Source organism: Helianthus annuus, chromosome 3 (genome assembly GCF_002127325.2).
Source record: "Helianthus annuus cultivar XRQ/B chromosome 3, HanXRQr2.0-SUNRISE, whole genome shotgun sequence".
Lineage (NCBI taxonomy): Eukaryota > Viridiplantae > Streptophyta > Magnoliopsida > Asterales > Asteraceae > Helianthus > Helianthus annuus.
The window spans coordinates 156,616,551-156,640,452 of record NC_035435.2 but is presented as its reverse complement, the minus strand read 5'-3'; the positions used below and the strand labels follow the sequence as shown (position 1 = coordinate 156,640,452).

At 34.3% G+C, this 23,902-nt stretch overlaps 2 protein-coding genes across 2 annotated transcripts; both read right to left on the bottom strand.

Annotated features, from left to right (window-relative positions):
• Positions 1 to 9,292: 9,292 nt before the first annotated feature.
• On the bottom strand, positions 9,293 to 13,038 carry LOC118490221 (plant intracellular Ras-group-related LRR protein 5-like). Its single transcript, XM_035987631.1, has 3 exons — positions 12,423 to 13,038; positions 9,967 to 10,883; positions 9,293 to 9,659 (listed from the first exon to the last, which is right to left on the bottom strand). The coding sequence occupies exons 1-3, from the start codon at positions 12,985 to 12,987 to the stop codon at positions 9,546 to 9,548; spliced, it is 1,596 nt and encodes a 531-aa protein (XP_035843524.1). The 5' UTR covers positions 12,988 to 13,038; the 3' UTR covers positions 9,293 to 9,545.
• A 3,343-nt stretch (positions 13,039 to 16,381) lies between these two features.
• LOC118490220 (ubiquitin carboxyl-terminal hydrolase MINDY-1-like) lies at positions 16,382 to 22,683 on the bottom strand. The gene is made up of 12 exons (XM_035987630.1): positions 22,312 to 22,683; positions 20,413 to 20,531; positions 20,201 to 20,307; positions 19,310 to 19,397; positions 18,499 to 19,216; positions 18,348 to 18,402; positions 18,152 to 18,233; positions 18,000 to 18,080; positions 17,784 to 17,888; positions 17,103 to 17,152; positions 16,818 to 16,941; positions 16,382 to 16,670 (listed from the first exon to the last, which is right to left on the bottom strand). The coding sequence occupies exons 1-12, from the start codon at positions 22,463 to 22,465 to the stop codon at positions 16,584 to 16,586; spliced, it is 1,770 nt and encodes a 589-aa protein (XP_035843523.1). The 5' UTR covers positions 22,466 to 22,683; the 3' UTR covers positions 16,382 to 16,583.
• Positions 22,684 to 23,902: the final 1,219 nt, after the last annotated feature.

Below are 23,902 nucleotides of genomic sequence, written 5' to 3'. Positions count from 1 at the left end.
TCATTTTCTTCTAGTAACACTTTTAACTAGTGGTGCACAAATCAGGTTTTTTTTTAACTGGTTCCGGGTATAGAATCGGGTTTGGGTAGGATCGGGTTTTACAAAATCGAGTATTTTTAAAAACCGGGTCGGGTCCGGGTTTTCTACCAAAAATGTATACCCTATATACCCGGGTTCGGTTCGGGTTTTATAAAACCCGGGTATTATAATACCCTATTTCTGGGTTCGGGTCCGGTTCGGGTATTCATCGGGTAGGGTTCGGGTATGCATCGGGTTGAGAAAAATCCCGCACCGGGTATTCATCCGCTCCGTCGCATCCAAATAGTCCTTCAAGCAAATACACATTTCAACCGAGTCGAGACTAAGCTTCGTCCTCCTTAATGAAATGACTCGACCACTAAAAGAAAAGGCGAACTCCGAAGCTACCGTGGAAGTTTGGACACTTAGTAGATCACGGGTCATTGCGGCTAGAACCGGAAATTGGGGTTCCTTTTCTTTCCACCAAGCCTAATGTCGAAATTATCAAATTCTTCTTCTGAAGTGACAGTGACGAATGCTAAAAAATCCGATATCTCCCGAACTCGCTACTTGGGGTGTTACCACGAGCTCGTTTAGCATTGTCACTTTGCAAAGTATTAAACAAACAAAATTTTAAATTTCTATTACAGCTTGTTGAACTACCACTAGAAGAACCTGCATTTTCATAAGCTTGATGAACTTGTGAACTTAATTGACCATATTTTGCGTAATAAACATATTTTCAAAGATGCATCTACTTAAAACTAGAGGTAGCTATATAACCGGGTATAAAAAACCCGGTTCCGGGTATTTATAAAAATCGGGTTTCGGGTATAAACCAGGTTTAAAAAAATCCGGGTTCGGGTTTTAGATCAAATATGAATACACGGTCCCTACCCTATGGGTAGGGTCGGGTTCGGGTATAGAAAACCCGGTTTTATGATACCCGATTTCAGGTTTTTTTCCGGGCCCGAGTTCGGGTTTTTTTTTTGCACCACTACTTTTAACACAAAATCTTGACTCTTGGGCCTTGGTGAGGTCTAAACCCCCAAAGTTCAACATTACCATTTATACCCCCACCCCAATCTACACGGTATTCCTATGGCTGGCAATTTTACACGAATACACGACACGAACCTATACGAAGTTAACAGATATCATGTATGGCCTTAACAGGTATCGTGTACCAAACAGGTAGACACGAGATTACCTGTTAATTTTTGTGTATAAACAGGTTAAATACCTGTTTACCTGTTAATACCCGTTAATACACGATAAGAAATTAAATTAAATAAAACGTATCAGGCATGTGCGTGTGGGTTCCTTAATTCCTTTCTATATCGTGTTGACAGGTATTAACAGGTAATTTTCGTGTATATCGTGTCATGTTCGTGTTTGAAAAAAAGGGCACGATAAGTTATTGTGTCGTGTTCGTGTATGGGATTTCGTGTATCGTGACTTATCGTGTCTTATCGTGTCATGTTGTATCGTTTCTTATCGTGTACGGGTATACACGATATGCGAGCCCTAAATATTCCCACTCACCACAAGTAGCAAAAAATTTAGTTTTTTTTGGCCGATGAAACATTTATTGCTTAGGTTATGTGTTATGCTTTTATTTTTTTTATTACGTTATAACGTAAATGCCATCTCATGACATATCATCACACTAGTTTCACTTAGGGCCTCTTTGTTTACATCTGAATGGCTTCATTCAGAGCCTACCTCTGAATCGGTCAGAGGTTTGGCTGTTTGGTTCACAAAAACCTTCCCCTCTGAATGAAATCATTCAGCTCTGAACCATTCAGCATGTAAAAGTAGCTGAATGAAAATTGTGACTTGATTACCCCTCGTGACATACAATGCCGCCTTCCATCTCCTTCCAGACCTGCCCATTCCACAGCCCTCCACCTCCTCCCACGTTCCGCAGCCCTCCACCATCATCAACAACAGCGTCGATCGAGCGACACCCTCCATCTCCGGCGGCCTTTATCTCCGGCGCTCTCCCCACCGTAAACCTTCCATCTTCCGGTTCCCTTCTCCCTCAAATCGCTTCTCTCTTATCCCTTAACATACATCGCTTCTCCCTTCTATAGTCACTGCTAAGCTCCATGACCTGTATAATAATATTTTCCGGTCGCTTCCCCCAGTTTCCGGTCATTAATCTACACCTCTGTTCGTTGATTGGTAAGTCATAGCTGACATGTATTATATTTTTTTCAACCACTGTTGTGTATTTTCGTGGATGTTGGAAGGTAGGATTTTAAAGGTATTGCTGAATTGAATCAAAAAGCATTTGGGATTTAAAGGTATTGTTAAATTGTTAAAGGTACTGTTAAGATGTTGAATCAAATAGCATTTACTAGATTTCCAATAATTTTCAGTTTCTATACATGTATATCAACAAATTTGCATCATAGTTCAAAGGGGTAAAAAAGTAATTCTCCACATTCATTCAGAGGTCCAACCAAACATTACTTTACTGGCTCAACACTTACTGGTTCAGAGCCTCTTACCCATTCAGAACTCTTATTCATTCAGCACTTATTGGTTCAGATGTTGCCAAACAGCCCCTTACTTTTTTTCACTACATCATGTTATGGTTTCATTAATTTTCACTCCACTCAATTATTTTTTTTAACCCATTATCCGTATACTTATTTCTTATTTTTAATAGAAACCCAAATAGTTAATGTAAAAGGAGAAAGAAAAAACATATAAAACAACTAAAAAGGAGTTCTGTACAAACTATTGAAACGCAAATTTGTTGTCAAGATTGGATCCGTTCAAACAATGTTGCTTTAAATGTAGAAGAAAAGGTTTTCTTTCTTTCTTTCTTTCTTTTTTTTTTTTTTTGAAAAATGACTTTCATTAACAGAAAAACTGAACCCGAAAACCGAGCCGGCATAAACAAACAAACAAAAAAACAAGATCACATAATTACAAATTTACACTAATTATTCCAGGAGATGGAATGAAAAGACGACCTATTTTTGAACCAAAAGAAATCCATAGATCTAACGTCACTGAAAATATCTTCTACGCAAATCCTAGATCCCGAGAAAACCACCTTATTTCTAGACAACCAAATGCACCAACACGTAGTAATAATAATGCCTTGCAGGACCTTCGATTCCGTCTGCCCCAATCCACTGAACTTGTGAACTTCCAAAAGATTCTTCACCGAAAAAGCGAAGATCATTGGGATACGACACCATCTACTAACCTTTTGCCAGATTAAAGACGCGACATGACAGGAAATGAACAAGTGCATCACAGACTCATCTTCGCAACCGCAGAGAGGGCAAGCTCCGATATTATTGACGATTCCCCTCGAAAATAAGGCATCAAGGGTCGGAATACGGTTCAGTTCTAACCTCCAAACAAAGATATTACACTTCAAGGGAACCCATTTGCACCAATCGAGAACGAAAACATCCGGAATACAGTACTCACGAATCAAAGTATCCTCCACCGATTTAACCGAAAAGAAACCCGTTGACTCCCCCATCCACCTCCAAGAATCCGAACCAGCCCCTAAAACCACCGCAAATACCAAGGTTGAAGACCTATATGGCTATATACGAAGGTCATTTCTCATTTATTTATTTTTATTAAACGTCTTTTTATACATCACATTTACAAATTTAACGCCTAATCGTCTATTTATTTGTTCTTGTTTTTTGTAGAGTTAAGAAAACTGTTGACCTAGTGAATAGGGATGGCAATGGGTCGGGTTCGGGTCGGGTATTGGTAATCGCATACCCATACCCGGTTATAAAATCGTGTCCCATACCCGACCCAATACCCATCGGGTATTTGTCGGGTAATTACCCATCGGGTATCGGGTATACCCACGGGTACCGGGTATACCCATTAGTTTGTTAAAATATATACGTTGGGATTTCTAAATACATTTTTTTACTATTATAATTATTATATAATTTTATTTATACAACAACTATTATAAATTAAAAATATACATTACATATATATAAGTTTTATCATAAATTAATAATAACTTTATTATACTTATACACTTACATATATATACTTCACAACATACAAAATATAATACTATTATCAAATGCACATAATAAAAGAAAATTTATTTTTTCACATTATGATCATACTAAAATAAATCAACAATAGACAAGTTTTAATGGAAAATAAAAATATAAATTAAAAAAAAAATCGGGTATATGATCGGGTATATAGTTCGGGTAAACGGGTATGTGGTTTCGGGTAATCGGGTCGGGTATCACCTAATCCCATACCCGACCCATACCCGCGAAAATTTTTAAAACTAAACCCATACCCGACCCAATACCCGTCGGGTATCGGGTATACCCGTCCCATTTGTGTCGGGTTTCGGGTATATCCATCGGGCTCGGGTATTTTTGCCATCCCTACTAGTGAATAGTTGACTATTTTGGACTCTCGTTTGAACTTGGAAGTTATATATGCTATGTTATTACTATTTTTGTTTTTAGACTCTCATTTGAAATTTGTACGTTTTTTTAGACTATTTCGACTTTTTGACGTTTAATTGAGGTTTCAAACTCTTGGTCTTAGAATGTTATAAAATGTGTTTATTGAATTGTTTGTAGTTGTCCGAAACATAGACGAAAACCAAAACATTAACAAAAGTCATATTCACTTATTTGGTTCGGTTAGCCACTTGTCCAAGTTAGTTCGGCTCGGCTTTCAATAATAAATATAAAAATCAAATTAACCGTTAACCTAACCAATGAACTGAATAAATATAAAAATCTGAGTTATTAATCTTCAAGCACCATCTTATCATTTTTTTTAAATTATAAAAATATTAGCTCATCAATAAAAAAATCATGAGTAAAAAAAATTAGTATGCAAGACATTGCAAGTGTGTTCATGGTTTGGTTGAAAATCGGGAAATACAACAAACTTGTCATCTATTTGGTTTAGAGCTGTTTTTTTTTTTTTGTTTGGTTGTTTTAGTATTTTTAAACCATATCAAGAAATTTGGTTATGATTTAGACTAGAAATCGGTCAGAATAACTAAATCGGAATGTTGGATTTTGGGCTATGTAACTTTTATATTTCATTTACGCTTTAAAAACTTCAAGTCGAATGAACTTTGCTTTACAAATAGGCCTTTTATGTTTTTATAACCCTAGATGACGGTTCACGACAATGGAAGCACTAAAGCATGCATCAGACAGTTCACAACTTCGCCGGTTTAGCTAATATGAAGCACTAAAGAAAATGACTAACTATTCACTTAATATGAAGAATTGAAGGAAATGATTCACGATTTAGTCAATACAAAGAACTAAAGGAGACGAGTCACTCCTGATTGATTTTTCGAATATATGTGTCTTTTTTTCTAATAAAAAGGGTTTGCATTGTAGTTATGTTTACTACTTCGGTTTTCCATTTTCAACTTTGTTCTAATTTTCACTAAACCATTGATTTTAAGCACATACAACATATGAGTGTGCTATATGTATCTCGTATGCGAAGTATGATCAATGATCTTACGGATTTTTTTATCTTAAAAGCTTAACTACTCACCATAAAATTAAAACTCCCTAAACTAAGGGGTCTCATTTGTTGGAATTAAATTACACTTTGGAAATTAGTATTTAAACGATCATTTCAACCATAAGCAGTGGAAAACAACATTCGTAGAACTAGTATCAACATTCAAAACTACATGCCCAAAAGTTAAAAAAGCATAATTGTATGAAACAAACAAAACATAACTAGGATGCGTTTCCAGGAGGGGACGAAATAAGTCTTCAACCAATGCCCAAGCATCCAGAAGCTCACAAGTAGACATATACTTTAACTTGATGTGCATACTAAACTCAGCTACACCAAGTGTGAGTTCTAGTCTAACATGCAAATATAAACTTTATCAAATAATAATCACAACAGACAACATACACATGGGGTACATTATCACATCACATGACATTTCATAATATGACACTTAACTATAAACTGTAACATAACTAAACTATATGTAGTTGTACAACCACTGGCAAGCCACAGAGGCACCAACCCTTTATCCTTGGCATGGTGTTAACATTAGACGCTTTTATAACTACAACGTTAATTTTAGACTCTGTTGTGAGACTCTGGTGTTAACTTTAAACGCTGGCATTAGCTTTAGATGCAATCAGTCTCATTTAACCTTTAATAATGCAACATGCATACTTTATTTAGACAATTTATGCTTTATTATTTTACCACTTAACTTTAACTTTAGAAAAATTTAAGCATGTCAGATATGTAAGTCAAAGAATGTTAACTTTACACATGTTTCTTCATAACATTCCCGACACCTATGAGGCTAGAACTGTATTATTAGTTTTTTATCAAAATATTCTTACTTAAAAACACTTTATTAAGCATGCGTACTGCCCCAAAACAATATTGTAAAGAGGAGTGTAGATACTCGTCTGTGTAAATAGCTATGAATATTATGAACTTGATGTATAGACCCTTTCGAATGCCCGATCAATTAACTCAAATCCGAGCAAAGGTTCACATGTGAAATGGTCAACTTTTCGTATAAGGAAACTATGCATGTGTATGCTTTACCACGCAAATACTTACAACTATTCACAAAGACCATTTGCAACACTATTCGCAACACAATTCCAAAGACTGTTCGCTATAAAGGCCTACGAAAACTATAAGTTCACGAAAACTATTCATGCAAATACTAATTTATAAGCGAATACTATCTATGTGAATACCATATTACAATTGTGCTATACCATTGCGAATACTAATACCTATAGTTATGTAATGCTACAACTTTTTGCAAAACGTCGCTTACGAATACTTATTGCCTTCTTTGTTGCAACCTTATTATATTAATGCTACAATAGCGGCTGTCACGTTGTGGATTGAAAACACATCAAGATTATCACTAGGTCCCTATGCATAACCCCTCGCGACAAGATCTTTATAGGAAAACCATATCTTTTATCGACTTTGAACTAAAACAGAGCTCGAACAACTTCTATAACCTTCCTTTCAACTTGAAAACGATGTGATCAAGGTTCTGAAGGGACAAGCAACCCTCCTCAGTGTTTTCCCCTTGCAAAACAAAACCATAGCTATGCATGGAGTTCTAGCCCCTAATCGGTCCCCCTCTCTCTACTTTCTCTCTCTAAAACTCTAGAAAAAATGGATAAAATGGGGATGAGGGATGCCCGTGCTTCTTTCCATATTAGGTTTTAGAAGTAAAGTACCCTTATGCCCCCCGCGGCCTTTAGCAAACCTTTTTCATTGTGAACTTAGTTATATAATCCAAAATAACATTTAATTTATATAATTTAGGGGAGTTACAAAAATACACCTCTTTGTTCCTGATATGAAGAGGATTTCAATTACATGAATATCGTCTTAAATAAGATATGGCGTGTTAACCATAACAAGGTCAAGTCACCCATAATATATTGTAAGAAATACAAGATTCTATCTAATCATCAGGTTATACAACTTATTTAATTTAATCGTATTTTATATATATTTATACTAAAAGCCTAATAAGTATAATTTGTAAAATCAAATAGTTAGTAATTGTTCTGTTTGGTTTAATGTTAATTTTCAATAGTTTGGTGTGGTAAATAATGTTAAAATATCATTACTAACAACGCTTTAGATTATGATAGAAAAGGAACCCGTGGAAATGTTTGCGGATATAAATATCAATCATAAATTGTAAAGGTCAACAAATTATCTAATCACGATCATGTATCAATCCAACACTTATCCTAATTCCTAAATGTTGAAAAATTCAACTATTAATTTATTATTGAATCGAAAATAAATCATTTATATTACTCAGTTGACCTGTAATAAGATTATATTATATTATACATATAATAAAACACACATGATAAATAGTAACTTTGACCAATAAAATATTTTTAAATAAATCATTTATATTACCCACTTATCCTAATGCATTTAAAAATTTTTTTTTGGCAGATTTGCAGATACAAAAACAATTAAGTGCAGCTGGTTCGATCGCTTCTACCTTTATTTTTTATGGTGTTTTTTTTTAAAGAATTTTGGTGGTCGAAGCCTTTAATTTTACAAGTGTCACGCTTTGGGCTTTTGATAACTTTCATTTTCAATCACATTTTCTTTTATTAAGACAACACTTATACGAATCTGGATATTTTTGTATACATCATTTTTTATGTTTAGTATCTAATAATACAATAATGTTTAGTGTCTAGTGTAATTTATATATTATTCATTACGCTTGGTTACCGAAACCAAACCATTTCCCGGTTAGCACAGCCACCAACGACGGATTCCTCTTGTTCAACAACCACAATCGCCGCCATACGTGCCTCTCGATCTATCCGGTCATCGTTTGACCCATCAATATTTTTTCGTCTTTTGCTTGTGAAGTGGGTGGAAGGACGAGGTGTGCGGTTTGGGAGACGGAAGGGGTGTGTGGAGGCTAGGGTTAAGGTGATTTTTTCAATTGTGGGTGTATAATAGTTCAAAGGGTCGTGCATAGTAATGTTATGACCCTGAGATCTCTGAATGTAATTTTTAAAAGACTTACCTTTGTTGTTCAAAAAAAAGGAGTAACAACGCAGCTTGTTGCCCGTTTACCAACTATCTCCATGTGTAACCCCCATCGGAAAAAAATAAAAATGAGAACTCAAGTTGTAATTTCTTAAGAGCATTTGCATCTTTTTTCTTGTCCTTATTTATATAATTATACTAAAAATTTCTACTTTTTCTTTCTTTTCTTTTCAATTAAATAATATTCTTTTATACATTTAACATTACCTTTTCACTCTTCTTCACTCACAATCACTTTCAAAAAATATCAAAAAATTAACAGGGTGATCAGTGTCTCCCCCAAATATACGGAGGAACAATAATATTTTCTGTCTCCTCTACTCACAACCATTTTTTATAATATGCAGAATCCAAACACATAAAAATAGTGGAAGAGATGTGAATTCTCTTATACTTGGAGATTAAACTTGTAACACAGATAGACATATCAAATAAATCATCCCATGATATTCAGGTAAGCATCGTCGTTCAATTTCTAATCATATAGAAAGAAGTGCGAGTTTTTCATATAAATTACATGAGTTGCGTGTTACAGAAGCGAGAAAGATGCAAGTTGTTGAAGCGTAACATTATGATGATGGGCTAACCACCAATTTAATGTTCAAACTATGAAATATTATACAAAAACTAAACAATAACTCTATAATAAAACTTGTACATAAAAACACACACAAAAAATAGACTCCACGTACTATTGGGATTGTTCAGGAATAAATATTGTACACAAAAAAATTTAAGGAAAATTCAAGTTTATTTTTTATACAGACTTGGCTTATGTTCATTCATTCATGAACACTTTGTCAACTTCTTAATCTATTGTATGTGGGATATGTGACACTAGATATTTAGACAACAAGTTTACATTTTTACAAAGTATGAAATAAAGATTATCTCCAAATAATAATTTTAATCAAACCCTTTCAGCATGAAAAGATCCTGCAAATCCATGACCAAAATCCTTTGCGCTTTCTATTCATTTCTTGAGGTTTAGCATTCATCCTCACAACCAAATCAGCCATGTATTCCACAACAGCCTGAAAATTAAAAAAAAATGTCAACCAACCGTTTGTTAAAATGCGCAAGAAAAATAAAATAAAACATAACATAACATAACATAACATAACATAACATAACATAACATAACATAACATAACATAACATAACATAACATAACATAACATAACATAACATAACATAACATAACATAACATAACATAACATAACATAACATAACATAACATAACATAACATAACATAACATAACATAACATAACATAACATAACATAACATAACATAACATAACATAACATAACATAACATAACATAACATAACATGTTACCTGAGCACCTAGCTTGGTGATTTCCTTTGGTGGAACCTCGAGTGGGGTCTCTTCGGCTCGGAATATTTTCAACTTTGACAACAACCCGAAAGATTCAGGTAAAGATCTTATCTGATCACCACTTATATCAAGCACTTGCAGGTTTTCAAGATTACCAATTGATCGCGGTAAAGCTGTCATGTCAGCGAAGTTCTTACCGATGTTGAGGGTTTCCAAGTTGGTTGCAAGGCAAAGGCTTTCGGGTATCGCTTCTAGTTCATTGAAACTAACATCAAGCTCCTTTAACTTGGTGAGATTTGCCATTGTTGTAGGCAGTTTTCGTACGCGATTGTAGTGTAAAGTAAGAATCTCCAAGCATGTGAGCTTTCCAATTGCTTCGGGGAGCGCTTTTAGTTGGTTAAAGTCTAGTTTAAGAGCCACAAGTGAAGCACACAATCCGATTGTGTAAGGAAGTTCTTCAAGATCATTTGTTTCGACGATCAAGATTTGCATAGAGGTTAAGTTACCTATGAAGTCCGGCAAATGAGTGAAGTGGTTCGAGCTTAAATCAAGGTTAACCAAGTTTGAAAGATTCCCGAATGAGTCTGGGAGAGATTTTAACCGGTTTGCGTGGAGATCAAGGTCGAGTAGGTTGACAAGTTGACCAAACGAGTCGGGTAGGTTGGTTAACTGGTTTGAGTGGACATCAAGCTTCGTTAGAGCGGTAAGATTGGTGATCGACGATGGTAGAGCCGTGAGTTTGTTATCGGATAGATTAAGTTCAGTGATGTTTGATAGTTTTCCAATTGTTACAGGAAGCCATTCTATGTTTTCCATTAGTTTTGATTGAAGATCAAGAATTTTCCCCCCTTGTTTCGCTACGGTTTCGATCAAGGCTGCTACTTTCATCATACTCAATTTCTCAGGCTCTTCTACACCTACAAATCAAAACTTGATTTATAAAAAAAAACCATATAAAACATAAACTTGTATCTTAGGCCCATTTAAAACTATCAGACTTAAAATTTATACCTTAAGCCCATTAGGCATTAGCCCAATATAACATAAACTATTACTTTAATCTTTGTTTAAAAAATAGCTTACATTATCTATTTTGTTAAGGCCTAAGTGTAGGGCTGTAAACGAATCGAACGAACACGAACAATGCCTTGTTCGTGTTCATTCGTTAAGGAAATAAATGTGTTCATGAACGGTTCATGAACACTTACCGAACGAGATTTTATGTTCGTGTTCGTTCATTAAGGAAATGAGCGTGTTCGCGAACTGTTCACGAACACAAACGAACACAAATAAATTTGGCGAACGCAATGAAGGATAAAGATAGATGGCCCAGAGAGTAGCACTCGAACTTGAATCCATTATTGCGGTACGGAGGTCGATCGTTTTCGTGGATGTAAATAATGAGAAATGAAAGGGAAATGATGCACAAACATGGTGAAAGTGAGTTTCCTAGTTTAATTGTTAGGGACATAAAATAAATAAAAGTTTAATAATATAAAAAGTACAAATAAAATATAAGAAAGTACAAAGATCTTCAATTAAAACACAAACATACGAACATAAATGAACGCAAATCAACGAATGTTCACGAACACCTTACCGAACGTTCACGAACACAATCGAACGAACGAGACCTCTGTTCATGTTCGTTCATTTAACTAATCGAACGAAATTTCTTGTTCATGTTCGTTCGTTTAATAAACGAACGAACATAAACGAACTTCCCGCCGAACAGTTCACCAACTGTTCGCTGAACGTTCGGTTCGTTTACAACCCTACCTAAGTGGCATGTCTTTTTGGACTCGGACAGGCACCAGAATTCTCAGGACCGGTCCCGAGAGTAAGATTCAAGGAAATCAAATCACACCAGCAAAGACTTTTATGCAGATATGACAACTTGTTTTATGAAATGATATTACTGTTAATATCAGGTATTCTTTAGTTTACATAAAGCGAATATGGAATTTGACCAAAGAGCAAACAATAAACAAAAAAAGATTTTGGGTTTGACTTTTAAAACTTAACGACTTCAAAATCAATTTGTTGTTCTCTCATATTCCGAGAAAAAAAAATGGTCAAATCCCAAAAGGTAAGGTTACAAGCAGTGCTGTAAGAATTTTCAGGCGCTAGTCGGCCGGTAGGGTATCAACAAGTGATTAATTGAGATTAATAGGGATTATCGGATAGAGATTTTACATGTATTTTTCATTTTTATATGTATATATACAGTAACATGTATAAGTAGATATGATTAATTGTCGGAATTTATAAGTTTTGGTCAAGAATCTGGTCAGAATCCTTAGACTGCCACCGATTTTTGGCCAATTAGGATTGTATTTGACTATTGTTGACCGCCTACTGGTTAATTGGCCCTCTGACTAGCGATTAATCAGCGACTAATCAGATGTTAGTCAGAATTTTTATAACCATGCTTAAATGAAAATAACTGAGCTAACCTGCAGGAAAAATGGTGGCTTTTGTTGAAGCACTCTTGACTAAGCCCTTAAAGCTTTCAACTTTATTAATCTTTCTAGAATTCAACAAACTTCCATCACTAATCACAACTTTTTCAAGATTACCAACTGGGTATTTCAAATCATCATCTTTATCCAACTGATTACCACCTGGGTATTTCAAATCATCTTCTTTATCCAACTGGGTATCTCCAGAAACACACTTAGAAGCTCTCTGTATCAAATCATCAAAGGTCTGATAAATCTTGTCAAACTCCACAACATGCATAGCTTCTTTCTTCTGTTCTTGGCTCTGAAACATGACCATGGTTTGTCTGACCTTTTTAAGGATAGAAAAAAGCTCTGGTGGGGTATCTTCTGGGCAGATTTGGGTGGAGATTTCATCAAGTTTCTGTTTTTCTTCCATGTTGACTGTTTTGATCACAGATATGGCTGCTTCAACCTCTTCTATTGTGGGTCTTGGTGGAAGTGATTTGTATGTTTTCATGATTTCTTGTATAGTTTCTGTGTATGTATTTGATAACTCTTTTCCTGATGTAACTGCCATGGAGATTTCTTGTGTGTGATATTGGGAGAGAAATGGTTTTGTGTAATCTGTGATTTTATCAACAAGGTGTTTATATATATATATATGTATATATTTTTCAGCTGACTATGATTCTGGCAGTATGCCCTACACAAAAAGATTATTTTATTCCTGGTAAACTGTTAGTTATTAACCCCTATATTAATTATAAAAAAAGGTGTGTAATAGTTTTTTTTAGTAATTATTTTTTTTGTAAAAAGTTTGACCTTAGTTTTTGTTTCTTTACACATCATACTTTAAAAAAAATTACAAGATGACTCCATCAACTTTCATTTATTACACATCTTGATCTCTTAACTTTGTGTGGCTTAACGTTTTCATGTCTATTATTTTTGCGGTTTAAAAATTCGGTAATAACGCGCGGATTCTAAGTCGACTAAGTTATTTTTTCTATATTTTACGTTTTGATCTATTTTTTTGCAAGTTAACACACCGAAATACGTGTGCATGGTTTAGTATTGTTACGTCTACTTTTTGTTGGGTTTAACGGTCCCACGGCAAAGTGCGGGACCAAAATACTAGTTATAATTAACTAGTAATTTTACCCCGTGCGTTGCGGCGTGTGTTGTTTAATTCCTCACGTTAGAAAAAACACTAAAAGGTGAAATACCAAGACGAATAAAAGTAGATGGACTAAACATGTATATTACGAAAGTTAAAGTAGAGGGACCAAACTTTTATATAAGCAAGGTTAACTAATAAACCTGTATGTAAAAAGGCTTAAAGTTGAGGGACAAAACATGTATAATAACAAAAATACAAAAAACTTATAAAAAAAGAGGTTGTCATGTGTTACCTATGATTTGATACAATGAATTCCCTTTTAATAGATATATATAACATATAATATATAATTTTCTAAGAGTTATTAATTATTTAAAGCAACTAGAAATGAAAACCACTAATAATATTGGAGGATGAAATATATTAAACACAACCAATAGCTGTCATCCTTTGTATAAGAAGCATTAGTAGCACCCAAAGTCATTAGCTGGCAGTTCAATCTCTAACATGATAATAAGGATAATATTTATGCCATTTTTTTCAAGATTCTAGTTCAATAGAAGATTGAGTAAACTTCCGTTTTGCTTTCTGTGGTTTGGTCATTTTAACGGTTTTGCTCCAATAGTTTAAAAATAGTCATTTTCCTCCCTGATCTTTCGAGTTTGTCGCCAGTTTGCTCCCTAATCTTTCGAGTTTGTCGCCAGTTTCCTCCCTGATGGAGTTAGAGGTTGGGAGCAAAATGAAGATAAGTTAGAAAAATCAGGGAGGAAAATAGCTATTTTTAAGCTATTAGAGCAAAACCATTAAAATGACCAAACCATAGGGAGCAAAACGGAAGTTTACTCTAGAAGATTTTGATAATGAATAAGGATTTGAGATGCTTTTTTGTCAGAAAGAAAGAAATAAAATGAATATTCTACCTCAATAATAGATTTTGATAAATGATGGTTAATATTTGAAATGCTTTTGGGTTAAAATATGAAAAATCAAAGACTAATAAACAATTTGTTCATTTGAACAATGATTAATAAAAAATAACTATGATTACAAGGTAATTGAATATAAAGGCTTGTCTTTCTGAAACAACAATGAAAGAAAATATTAAATTAAGTAGTTTTTCATGAGTACAAAATTTATGGAGGTACTACCAAGAGTAATGTACAAAACAATGGTCTTACAGCCAATTTAAAGAAAAACCAACCCATAAATAACAAATGTTTGAATGATATTATAAAAGATGTAGCTATGTTATCAGATATTATGGCCTAATATAGTATGTTTAGATTAAACAATGATAACTAATTTTCGCTACTAGATTTTTTATTGGAAGCATTTACCACACCCTTATGGACTTACGGTACACATGCCATGTCGTAGTGTCCAGGGGTGCAGGTTAAGTAGGGCGGGAGGGGGCGGCCGACCCCCTGAACTTTTTCCTCAGTAGTGGACAGTGTGTTGTTTTCGTATAGAAATTTTTGGGTATATACGTTTTCGACCCCCCGGTTCTATAGAAATTTTTGGTTATATACGTTTTCGACCCCCCGTCGAAAATCTCAAGCTTCGCCACTGATAGTGTCCTCTCTCGGTTTTGCCTTTTTAGTAGGAAACTTTTGGGATTTGTATGATGCACTTGTATCTAGAATATTAAACTAAAATGTACAAGTGTTCATATAATTTTTGTAGTTGCATACTTAGGGTGTAAGGGGTGTTCACCTAAGAGGTGAGTCCCCTCTCTTACGCCCAACCAATCCTCGCGTGCCACGTCAACTCTCCTCTTAAACTTCCCTAACACCCTAAATTGATGGCGGCACTCCCCTCTTAGGTGACTTGGTTTTTATTAAAAAAAAAAAAAAAAGTTTTGATTGGTCCACTCATCCTCTCTCCTCCCTCTCTCCTCCCCCTCTCTTCGGTGAAGCCCCACCGATTTCACTCCCTCTCTCTACCTCACCGATATGTTGGCGCCACCTCCCCTAATCGGTACCGGGGTCCCCGCGTGGGTTTTCGTGGGGTGCCCCGCCCACCCTTAGAATTAGTTTTGTATTTTACGACCTTGATAATATATATGAGATGACCCATTATGCTTTTTTGCTTACTAAGATGGCAAAAGCACGCATAGTTTTCTCATAGTTTAGATTTTGTTTTATCTTTATCTAATTAAATTATAGTATTTTTTTGTTTTCTATAATTTTTTAATTATTAAACTTATTATGACATAATCATCATGTTTTTAATATTGGTCTGACTAGTGGAACCGACCGAGTGGCTAGTTTAATGATCTATTCAGATTTGGATGTATAGTTTCTTGTGTACCTCACACAATTTAACAGTGGATATTTATTTACAACATGTTCGGTGGCGATTCGTATTTGGGCGGCTATAAGCGCTTGGTGCAACATTCCTCCGATTTTCGCTTTCGACTTCAAAGATTTGATGGATCTTTATAATTCTAATCAAGAAGGTAAAAAAATGAAGAAGGTTCTACGGGGATTGGTTATTATCTCGTGTTGGTGTATATGGAAGGCAAGAAACGATTTGACATTCAATCAGATCAGGAGAAGCTCGGAAGAGATTGTGATAGATATTAAAGCGAGAAGTTTTGGGTGGCTAAAAAATAGATCATCATGTAAATGTTATGTTGGAAGGAGTGGTGTAAATATCCTATGTATATGGTGTAATTTGGTCCTTTGCCCGTTTGGGTCGGGGATTCTGTTTTGTATTGGCCCTTTACCCGTTTGGGTCGGAGGTTGTTTTTAATGAAGTTCTGCTTTCAAAAAAAAAATATAAATATACATACAACCCCTAAAATTATGAATCATATACATCCCCTAAAATTATGAATCATGCAAAATTATGAATAGTAACATGTACACAATCAGTAATTTCTCTAAACTGCAAATGTCTTCTACAAAACGTTCATTTTTATCAACCAAATAGTACCTTACCTACATTATTTACAGAAAAAAAGGAAGTTGAATCCAAAATCACATGTATGCCCAAATTGGATTTGTTGGTTCAAAATAGAGTGCAAACATAAATAAATCCAAACAGGCATTTCACATTATCGTGCACTTATCCTTTGATTGTTTCGGTTCCTGCCTAGATGATGTAGATGCATGCTTGGGTCTTGACGGATGCACATGCTGTAACAATGCCAATCAAATCATTAAATTTCATTTTTTTATTTCTAAAATTAATTTTAACTAAACCGATGTTACAAACCCAAGATACATATGCTAAAACGCCAATTACAAAATACAAAAACAAATTCGAAAGTGGATATAGCCTACCTGGGGACCCACAACAAGTCCTGAACGCGAAGTGGTAGGTGACTGTGGCAAAACACGGGGTTGTGGTTGTTGTTGTTGCTCAAATTCTTGTTGTTGAAGAGCTATAGCCAATTGCATATCAGAACTGTCATGCAACGACAAAAAATTAATCTCGTTACATGCACTATTATAAAACATATAGAAGAATAATATGCACAGCCGAAAATAACACATTGACATGTGTTTGTTCATCTATATGGCTTTGTAGTTAAAATGGGCATTCACAGAACAAAGACAGATACACACCTGAAACTTGTGTTCCCTTGTGCTGCGTTGTCAATTCTCGCAAGATAATCCTAAAAAAACAGGAAGTAAAATACATATGAACCAATGAATAAAAAAAGGCAAATTGGAAAATAATAATCCCATCTTTCTGAAATTGGCTGATAATAATCCCAAGTCAGTTATTAGCCAATAACAATCCGACCTCGTCCAATTTTTTTTTGTAAAGTAGACCGCCATTAAAATAAGCTTAACGGAGTTAAGTTTTTTTCCGAATTACAAACCGATGTTTTAGGGCTTTTGATCAGAACAAGGATACGAGTCGATTGATGTAATACTTACCTCGAAATTGTGTTCGAAATGGCTTGAATTTTGTTAATTGGAAGTTAAACACTAGAATTGAAGCACCATTTTCATGGGTTGGGGGCAGTATTTTGAGGTAAGTTTTACATCAATCGACTCGTATCCTCGTTCTGATCAAAAGCCCTAAAACATCGGTTTGTAATTCGGAAAAAAACTTAACTCCGTTAAGCTTATTTTAACGGCGGTCTATTTTACAAAAAAAATGGACGAGGTCGGATTATTATTGGCTAATAACTGACTTGGGATTATTGTCGGCCAATTTCAGAAAGATGGGATTATTATTTTCCAATTTGCCATAAAAAAATCACGTATACACTAATTAATTTACTAAAAAAAACATACAGCAGTAGTAGCCCTAGCGTTCTGCTCATCCCACGAGCGCGTGTCATGATTTTCTGCCTTGAATTTCTTGAAGTTACTGTTCATAAACACTGTATCACCATTCACCTGATATTATATATATTACATATATACATTTAAAGATCAACATTAAAATGCATGGAAAGACTAAATGACATCGTGTTTAATTTATCAGAAAGGAACGGGGAGCCTTAATACCTCATTTAGCTTTTCCCATACCAAATCAGGTTGATTTAAGTAACCTTGATCCGTAGCTAGAATGTATAGTTCACCTTCAAACTGTATATAATTTGAGGTTAGATTACATACAAACAGCGAGATTTTGAAAATTTTCTTGCACAAGAACCAACCTTGAACATCGTATTGAAGTGATTGTTTCGGAAAAACACACAAAGTTCACGTTCTTTGAGACCTTCTTGCAGGCAAAATAAGCTGCAAGAATTGCAACAGTAAAAGAAAAGAAGGCCTCCTAGTAAGCAACAGAAATCATAATCTTGTTTTAAATTAAACATATATAAATAACACATTAAATAAAGCAAAACGTACCCATATACAGTCAGCTGACTGGCACTGTTCTTCAAAAAATTTCGTATCAGTTCACCTAATTGAAAATATCAACCACTTAAGCAATTGCATTGAGTAAACGTTTAAAAAAAAACTGAACATGCTAATTCTAAATATTTTAATACACTCATACCTTGTATTGCGGTGGGTCCATTCACGGGCCTTGTATCATCAACACTAGTAACATTGTTGTCCACTTGTGCTGACGTGGCAACCTCACCGTCAATCACATTAGCAGTTGAAACTAAAGAGTTGGATTCGACAATTGTTTGTGTTGTATCTTTGGATGATTCTAGGACCACATTAGCTGAAGATGAGCATGATTCATTTGACTTCGTTTCAACTATATTGATTTTTTCTACTTCATTTACATCACCGTTCAAAGTTGACTGGTCAACAGGAGATGAAGACTCTGATCCAGGCAAACTCTTTTCTGTTTTTTCCAATACTTCGACACCCGTTTTCTCAATTCCATCTTTTCTTTCATGTTTCTCGGATTCACTAGCATTCGTTTGCCCATCATGGCTTTCATTGTCAGATTCAAACGTTATCAAATCATCATCGCAATTTTTCATTGCACTGCCATTATCAACGTTTGCTTTTGTAGTCAACTTTTCCTCAACAGTACCATTAACAACTTTATCATTTGCCGAATTTGGGTTGACTGTTTCTGTTGGTATTATCAAATGCTCATTTGCCTCTTCAAGGTCTCCTTTTTCTAAATGTTCAACACGATCTTCTTCCGATATCTTCTTGTGAACAGTTTCCATATTTTGAGTTTCAAGAGCAACGAGTTCTCCCATCAGTGTATTGTACGACTTTGAGCCAATGGCACTCGAAGTATCAGAATCCTGACACCAATGCACAGACAAATTTATTTTAATTCATGTTAAACATAAACTTATTGCATATTTATATGTACAGGTTTGGCTAAAATAACACACCTGTGAATCGACAATCCAACCGTGATAAAGTGGAATATCTAATAAATCAAATATTGCACACTCCCTTGTGAACTCAAAATCATCAATTCTGCAATAGCTCAAATATTGGAATGTAAATTACCACAATCATGCAGAGGTGTAAGCGTTTGCATTAGGGGTGTGCACGGTTCGGTTCGGTACGGTTTTTGGGCAAAACCAAAACCGAAACCAAAATTTCGGTTTTTGGTCTTTTAAAACCGTTCGGTTTCGGTTTTTATGTCGGTTCGGTTTGGTTTTTCGGTTATTTCAGTTTTTTGGAACAAAATTATGTAAGATTCAAAAAATAAAAAATATAATTTAAAATATAAGAATCGTTCTTATACGTTTACATTTAAGATATAATAGTTACCTCTTTAATTAACATTGCTTACATAAATCTAACATTTTAATCTATTTTTATGTTTCTCTAAAGTTTTTATTAAGACATTTTTTATAATAATTTGAAGATCATTTAATTTTTATATTAATATTTGTTATTTCTTGTAGGTAATAAATAAATCATTTCAATTATAAAAAAAACATATAATGTTTTTATTATAAAGGCTTTACATTCAAGAATAAAATTAATAATATCTACTAGCATTGGGTTAAACACTTAAACTTAAACATAAAAATATATGTATTGTAATTTATCGGTTCGGTTCGGTTTTTTTCGGTTATTGAAAATGGTTATCCGAAGACCGAACCGAAATTTTCGGTTATTAAAAATCTGAAAACCGAACTGTCGGTTTTTGTTTCAGTTCGGTTTTTTCGGTTCGGTTTTGTCGGTTAGTTCAGTTACGGTTCGGTTATTTCGGTTTTCTGCTCACCCCTAGTTTGCATATAGAGACAAACTAGAAACAAAAACCATACCTAGTGAACTTAATGTTCACATCGATGCCAGTTGCAAGACGAGGAAGTAAATCAATGGCATCAGCGATATTCTGTTGTTGATTTTCAACATAACCTGCATCTTTGTTCTGCAAAAAGGACCAGAGCCAGTTAAACTAAGGATGAAAAGAACTTAACTTGTACTTAGATGGAGCATATAACATATCTATAGCAAATATTAGAAGTGTAATTACATCAACATTACTGTTTGAATCAATTAAACGCTCTGCCACAAGTGAAAGCAATTTCTCCTGAGATACTTCGGCCACATCTGAGCTCAGACTCAAATTGTTTCTCAACAGCAGAACGTTGCCTGACATAAGCAAAATGCAATCATCAAAATGTAGTTCTGTCTCTAACCAGGTTAACAAAATCGTAACGTCATTAGCAAATAAACAGCTTCTTACTCCATCCCTTCAGTTCATGGCGATGGTGGGAGAAAAGACAAAACTAAAATAAACCGTATTTTTAATCCAAATTCCAGACTTAAGATTTAAGTTAGAAATTCATTTTATTAACTTCTTTTTGTTAACTCCGAAAAAAATGGGATAGACCTACGAGAAATCTTATTGAGTTAGGTATGGTAAATTCAAATGGGATACAAAATGAGGTCCTGACTTCACCTCAACGGTTAGGCCGGGATGCCCTCAAAGACATATGTGACAGATAGACTCTTGTAACCATGACATCTTTTCTATTTGCTTACTTAAACAAAATTTCTTTCTAAAAAACTGTTTATTTCTACTTTTTTTACGAGGTATAACCATATATTCTTATGAAATCGACCATAGATCAATTCCCTTCGCGGGGAGCGTATTGAATACATCCTAACACCATGTTTGGGATTGCTTTTTCAACCTGATTTTTTTTATTATTGTGTTTTGAAATCGCAAAAAATCTATTTTGAGTGTTGATAGGAGTTGGCCAGAAAGTCCAAATTTCCTAAAAAGTGTAAAAAGTCATAAAACACCATAATGTCAACCATAAAACACACTAAAAACCCACAAATAATATGATAAAGATTACTAAAACATCATGTATGTGGGTTTTGTGTTGTGTTTTAGATGTTAAGGCTCTGATTGTGGAATGACAAATATTACTGTGTTTTATGTTGTTTAGCATTGTGTGTTTTATCTTTATAGTTCTACGATTGGGTGTTTGAAGTTTTTATGGACTATTAGAGTTTGAATAATGTGTTTTAGTAATATTCATTCTATTATTTGTGAGTTTTAGGTGTGTTTTATGCCTGAAACTATTGTGTTTTATGACTTTTTACACTTTTTAGGAAAAACACACTTTCCGTAGGATCCCCACTCTGGTAAAAAATAATAAAAAAAATGATTTTTTACGTTTTGTGTTTTGTAGAGATCAAAATGTGATAATCCAAAAGTAGGTCACCCCTTACTGCAGGAAAACGGGATTTTTTTAAAAACTGATTTTTTACGTTTTGATTTGATGCTTAATGTCTTTTTTTGTCATTTCACTTATTTATTTTTTTAAAATATATATATTTGCCAAACACTCAAATAGTTGATTATCTGAATATTGTGATATCAAACAGCATAATCAAATCCAAACACTATCTTTCTGCAGCCTGTTTTGTTACAGCTAATTATCTGATTCTGATTATTCAAAACGCATAATTTATTTTCAAAACTCAACCCCAAACACCCTCTAATTCTGAGCTGACTAACAATTGTAAACTAGATCATACAACCATGTGATCTTTAAACCACAATGCAAGCAAGTTAATTACAATAATACTACTCCCAAATAACTGCATAATACCTCACAATCTAGATGAATAGCAAATTAACAATCATCCCCAAATTATCTCAAAAAATGTATGAACTTAAAATTATGATTAAATCAATAATCACTCATCCCCCTTTTCTTAACCTAAATACTACACAATTAGGTAATTACCAACTTAAATTAATTCAAAACTCAAAATCACTTCTCCTAATACTTAAACCACAAGCTAACTAATTGGATCATATTCTAAAAAAAACATACAAACAACTTATCTACACAACCAATTTCACCAAAATCAGAAACCCTAGAAAACAGTAAAACGAGTTGTAAAACATTACAGATAGCGAGTAGAGGACAAGGTCCATTATCATTCTGCAGTATAATCGGAGTATCTCTTCCAAAAAACTGAATTATTTTCGTTTTATGCATCAGTTCTTTAACCGTCGGTAAATCTTCACGATTCGTCTGCTGTTGTTCCGATAACGAAGCCATTTGTGATTGATAGTTTTAGCGACGCTTTGGGAGGAGTGGAGACAGCGTGTTGTATGTGTAGGTGTGTGTTTGTGTGTGTTTTGGAAGGTCAAAGAGAGCGGATTGGTGGAGAAGAAGATGCCAGAGAGAGAGAGAATCTGGTGATCGGACGATCGGATTTTATATGACGGACGGAGGGAGGGAGAAAATCTAGAATATATATTTTTCTATATCTATTGGTGATAGATATAACCCTCTAGTTTGGAAGTTTGATATTTTTCGCCTTTGGTTTTGTTATTTTGAATCGGAAAATTCGATCCAATAATCCCAACTTTAACATATTGGTTGGTAGGAGCGGAGCGTTAAGGGGCGAGGGGTGCACTGGTCCCGTCAGTGTCTCGGTTAGTAGTGTAATTTTTTTGATTTTTTGTCTGAAATTTTTAAAATTATATAGACCCGTCGCACCAATTATTTTGCCTAAAAATTCTCAGCCCCTACTAAGTTTGTTTTTCAAAAATATTCATATATATTTTTGTATTGAGTTAAAAAACGTGAATAATGGAGCTATTCATAATTTTTTATAATTATTTTTAAACTTGAAGTGAGTTTAAATAAAGTTTAAAACCAGTTTTTATATAAATGAAACTTGAGGGTTCAAATTTAGTTTTTTATGTGTAAGAACGAGTTCTTTAAATGAATGAAGATTATTTAGTTTTATGGAGAGTTATTATTGTTTGACCCGACCCGAATCGAATAGCCGACCCAAACATTTAACCCGAAACATAGCGATAGAATTTTTTTTTTTTTTTTTTTTTTTGATCCCATGACTTTCTGCCCCTGTGGAACTTTTGGTCAAGCTCCGCCACTGTTGGTTGGTAACAACCCAGCTAAGAAAATGTTTTGTGGTTGTCCCAACTTTTAATCTATTTTTCATAAGTGATCATACACTAACTAAAAGTTAACCGGTTAGTATTTGTTGATGTGTATATCTAGGGATTAGATTGGTACTGGTATCAAACTGAACTGGTACCATACTGTATGGTACCGATAACGAAACTTAGCTAAAACCAAAACTGAATACTGTATCATATATTTGGTAGGTACTAGTATGGTACAATACTATTGAAAATCTAGATCCAATACAGTACCACATAGCATTGATACTGAAATTGAGTTTAATTCAAAACATAATACCTTCCTGTATGTATAGTATAATATCGCTATGGTATCGATATTTGATGCAAATTTTCATCCCAGCCATATATATAGTACGGTATAGGTACGATACTAGTATCAAATGCGACTATGTTGTTTTGGTTTTAATTTTTTCTGCTTATATTGATTCACAATAAACTTCGTTCTAAAATTGTAAAATCCATAACTAGAAGTCTAGAATAAGGGCGGTTTGACTGTTTGGTACGAAAATGCATTGCCTTGTTACTTGCGAATTAAGAAATA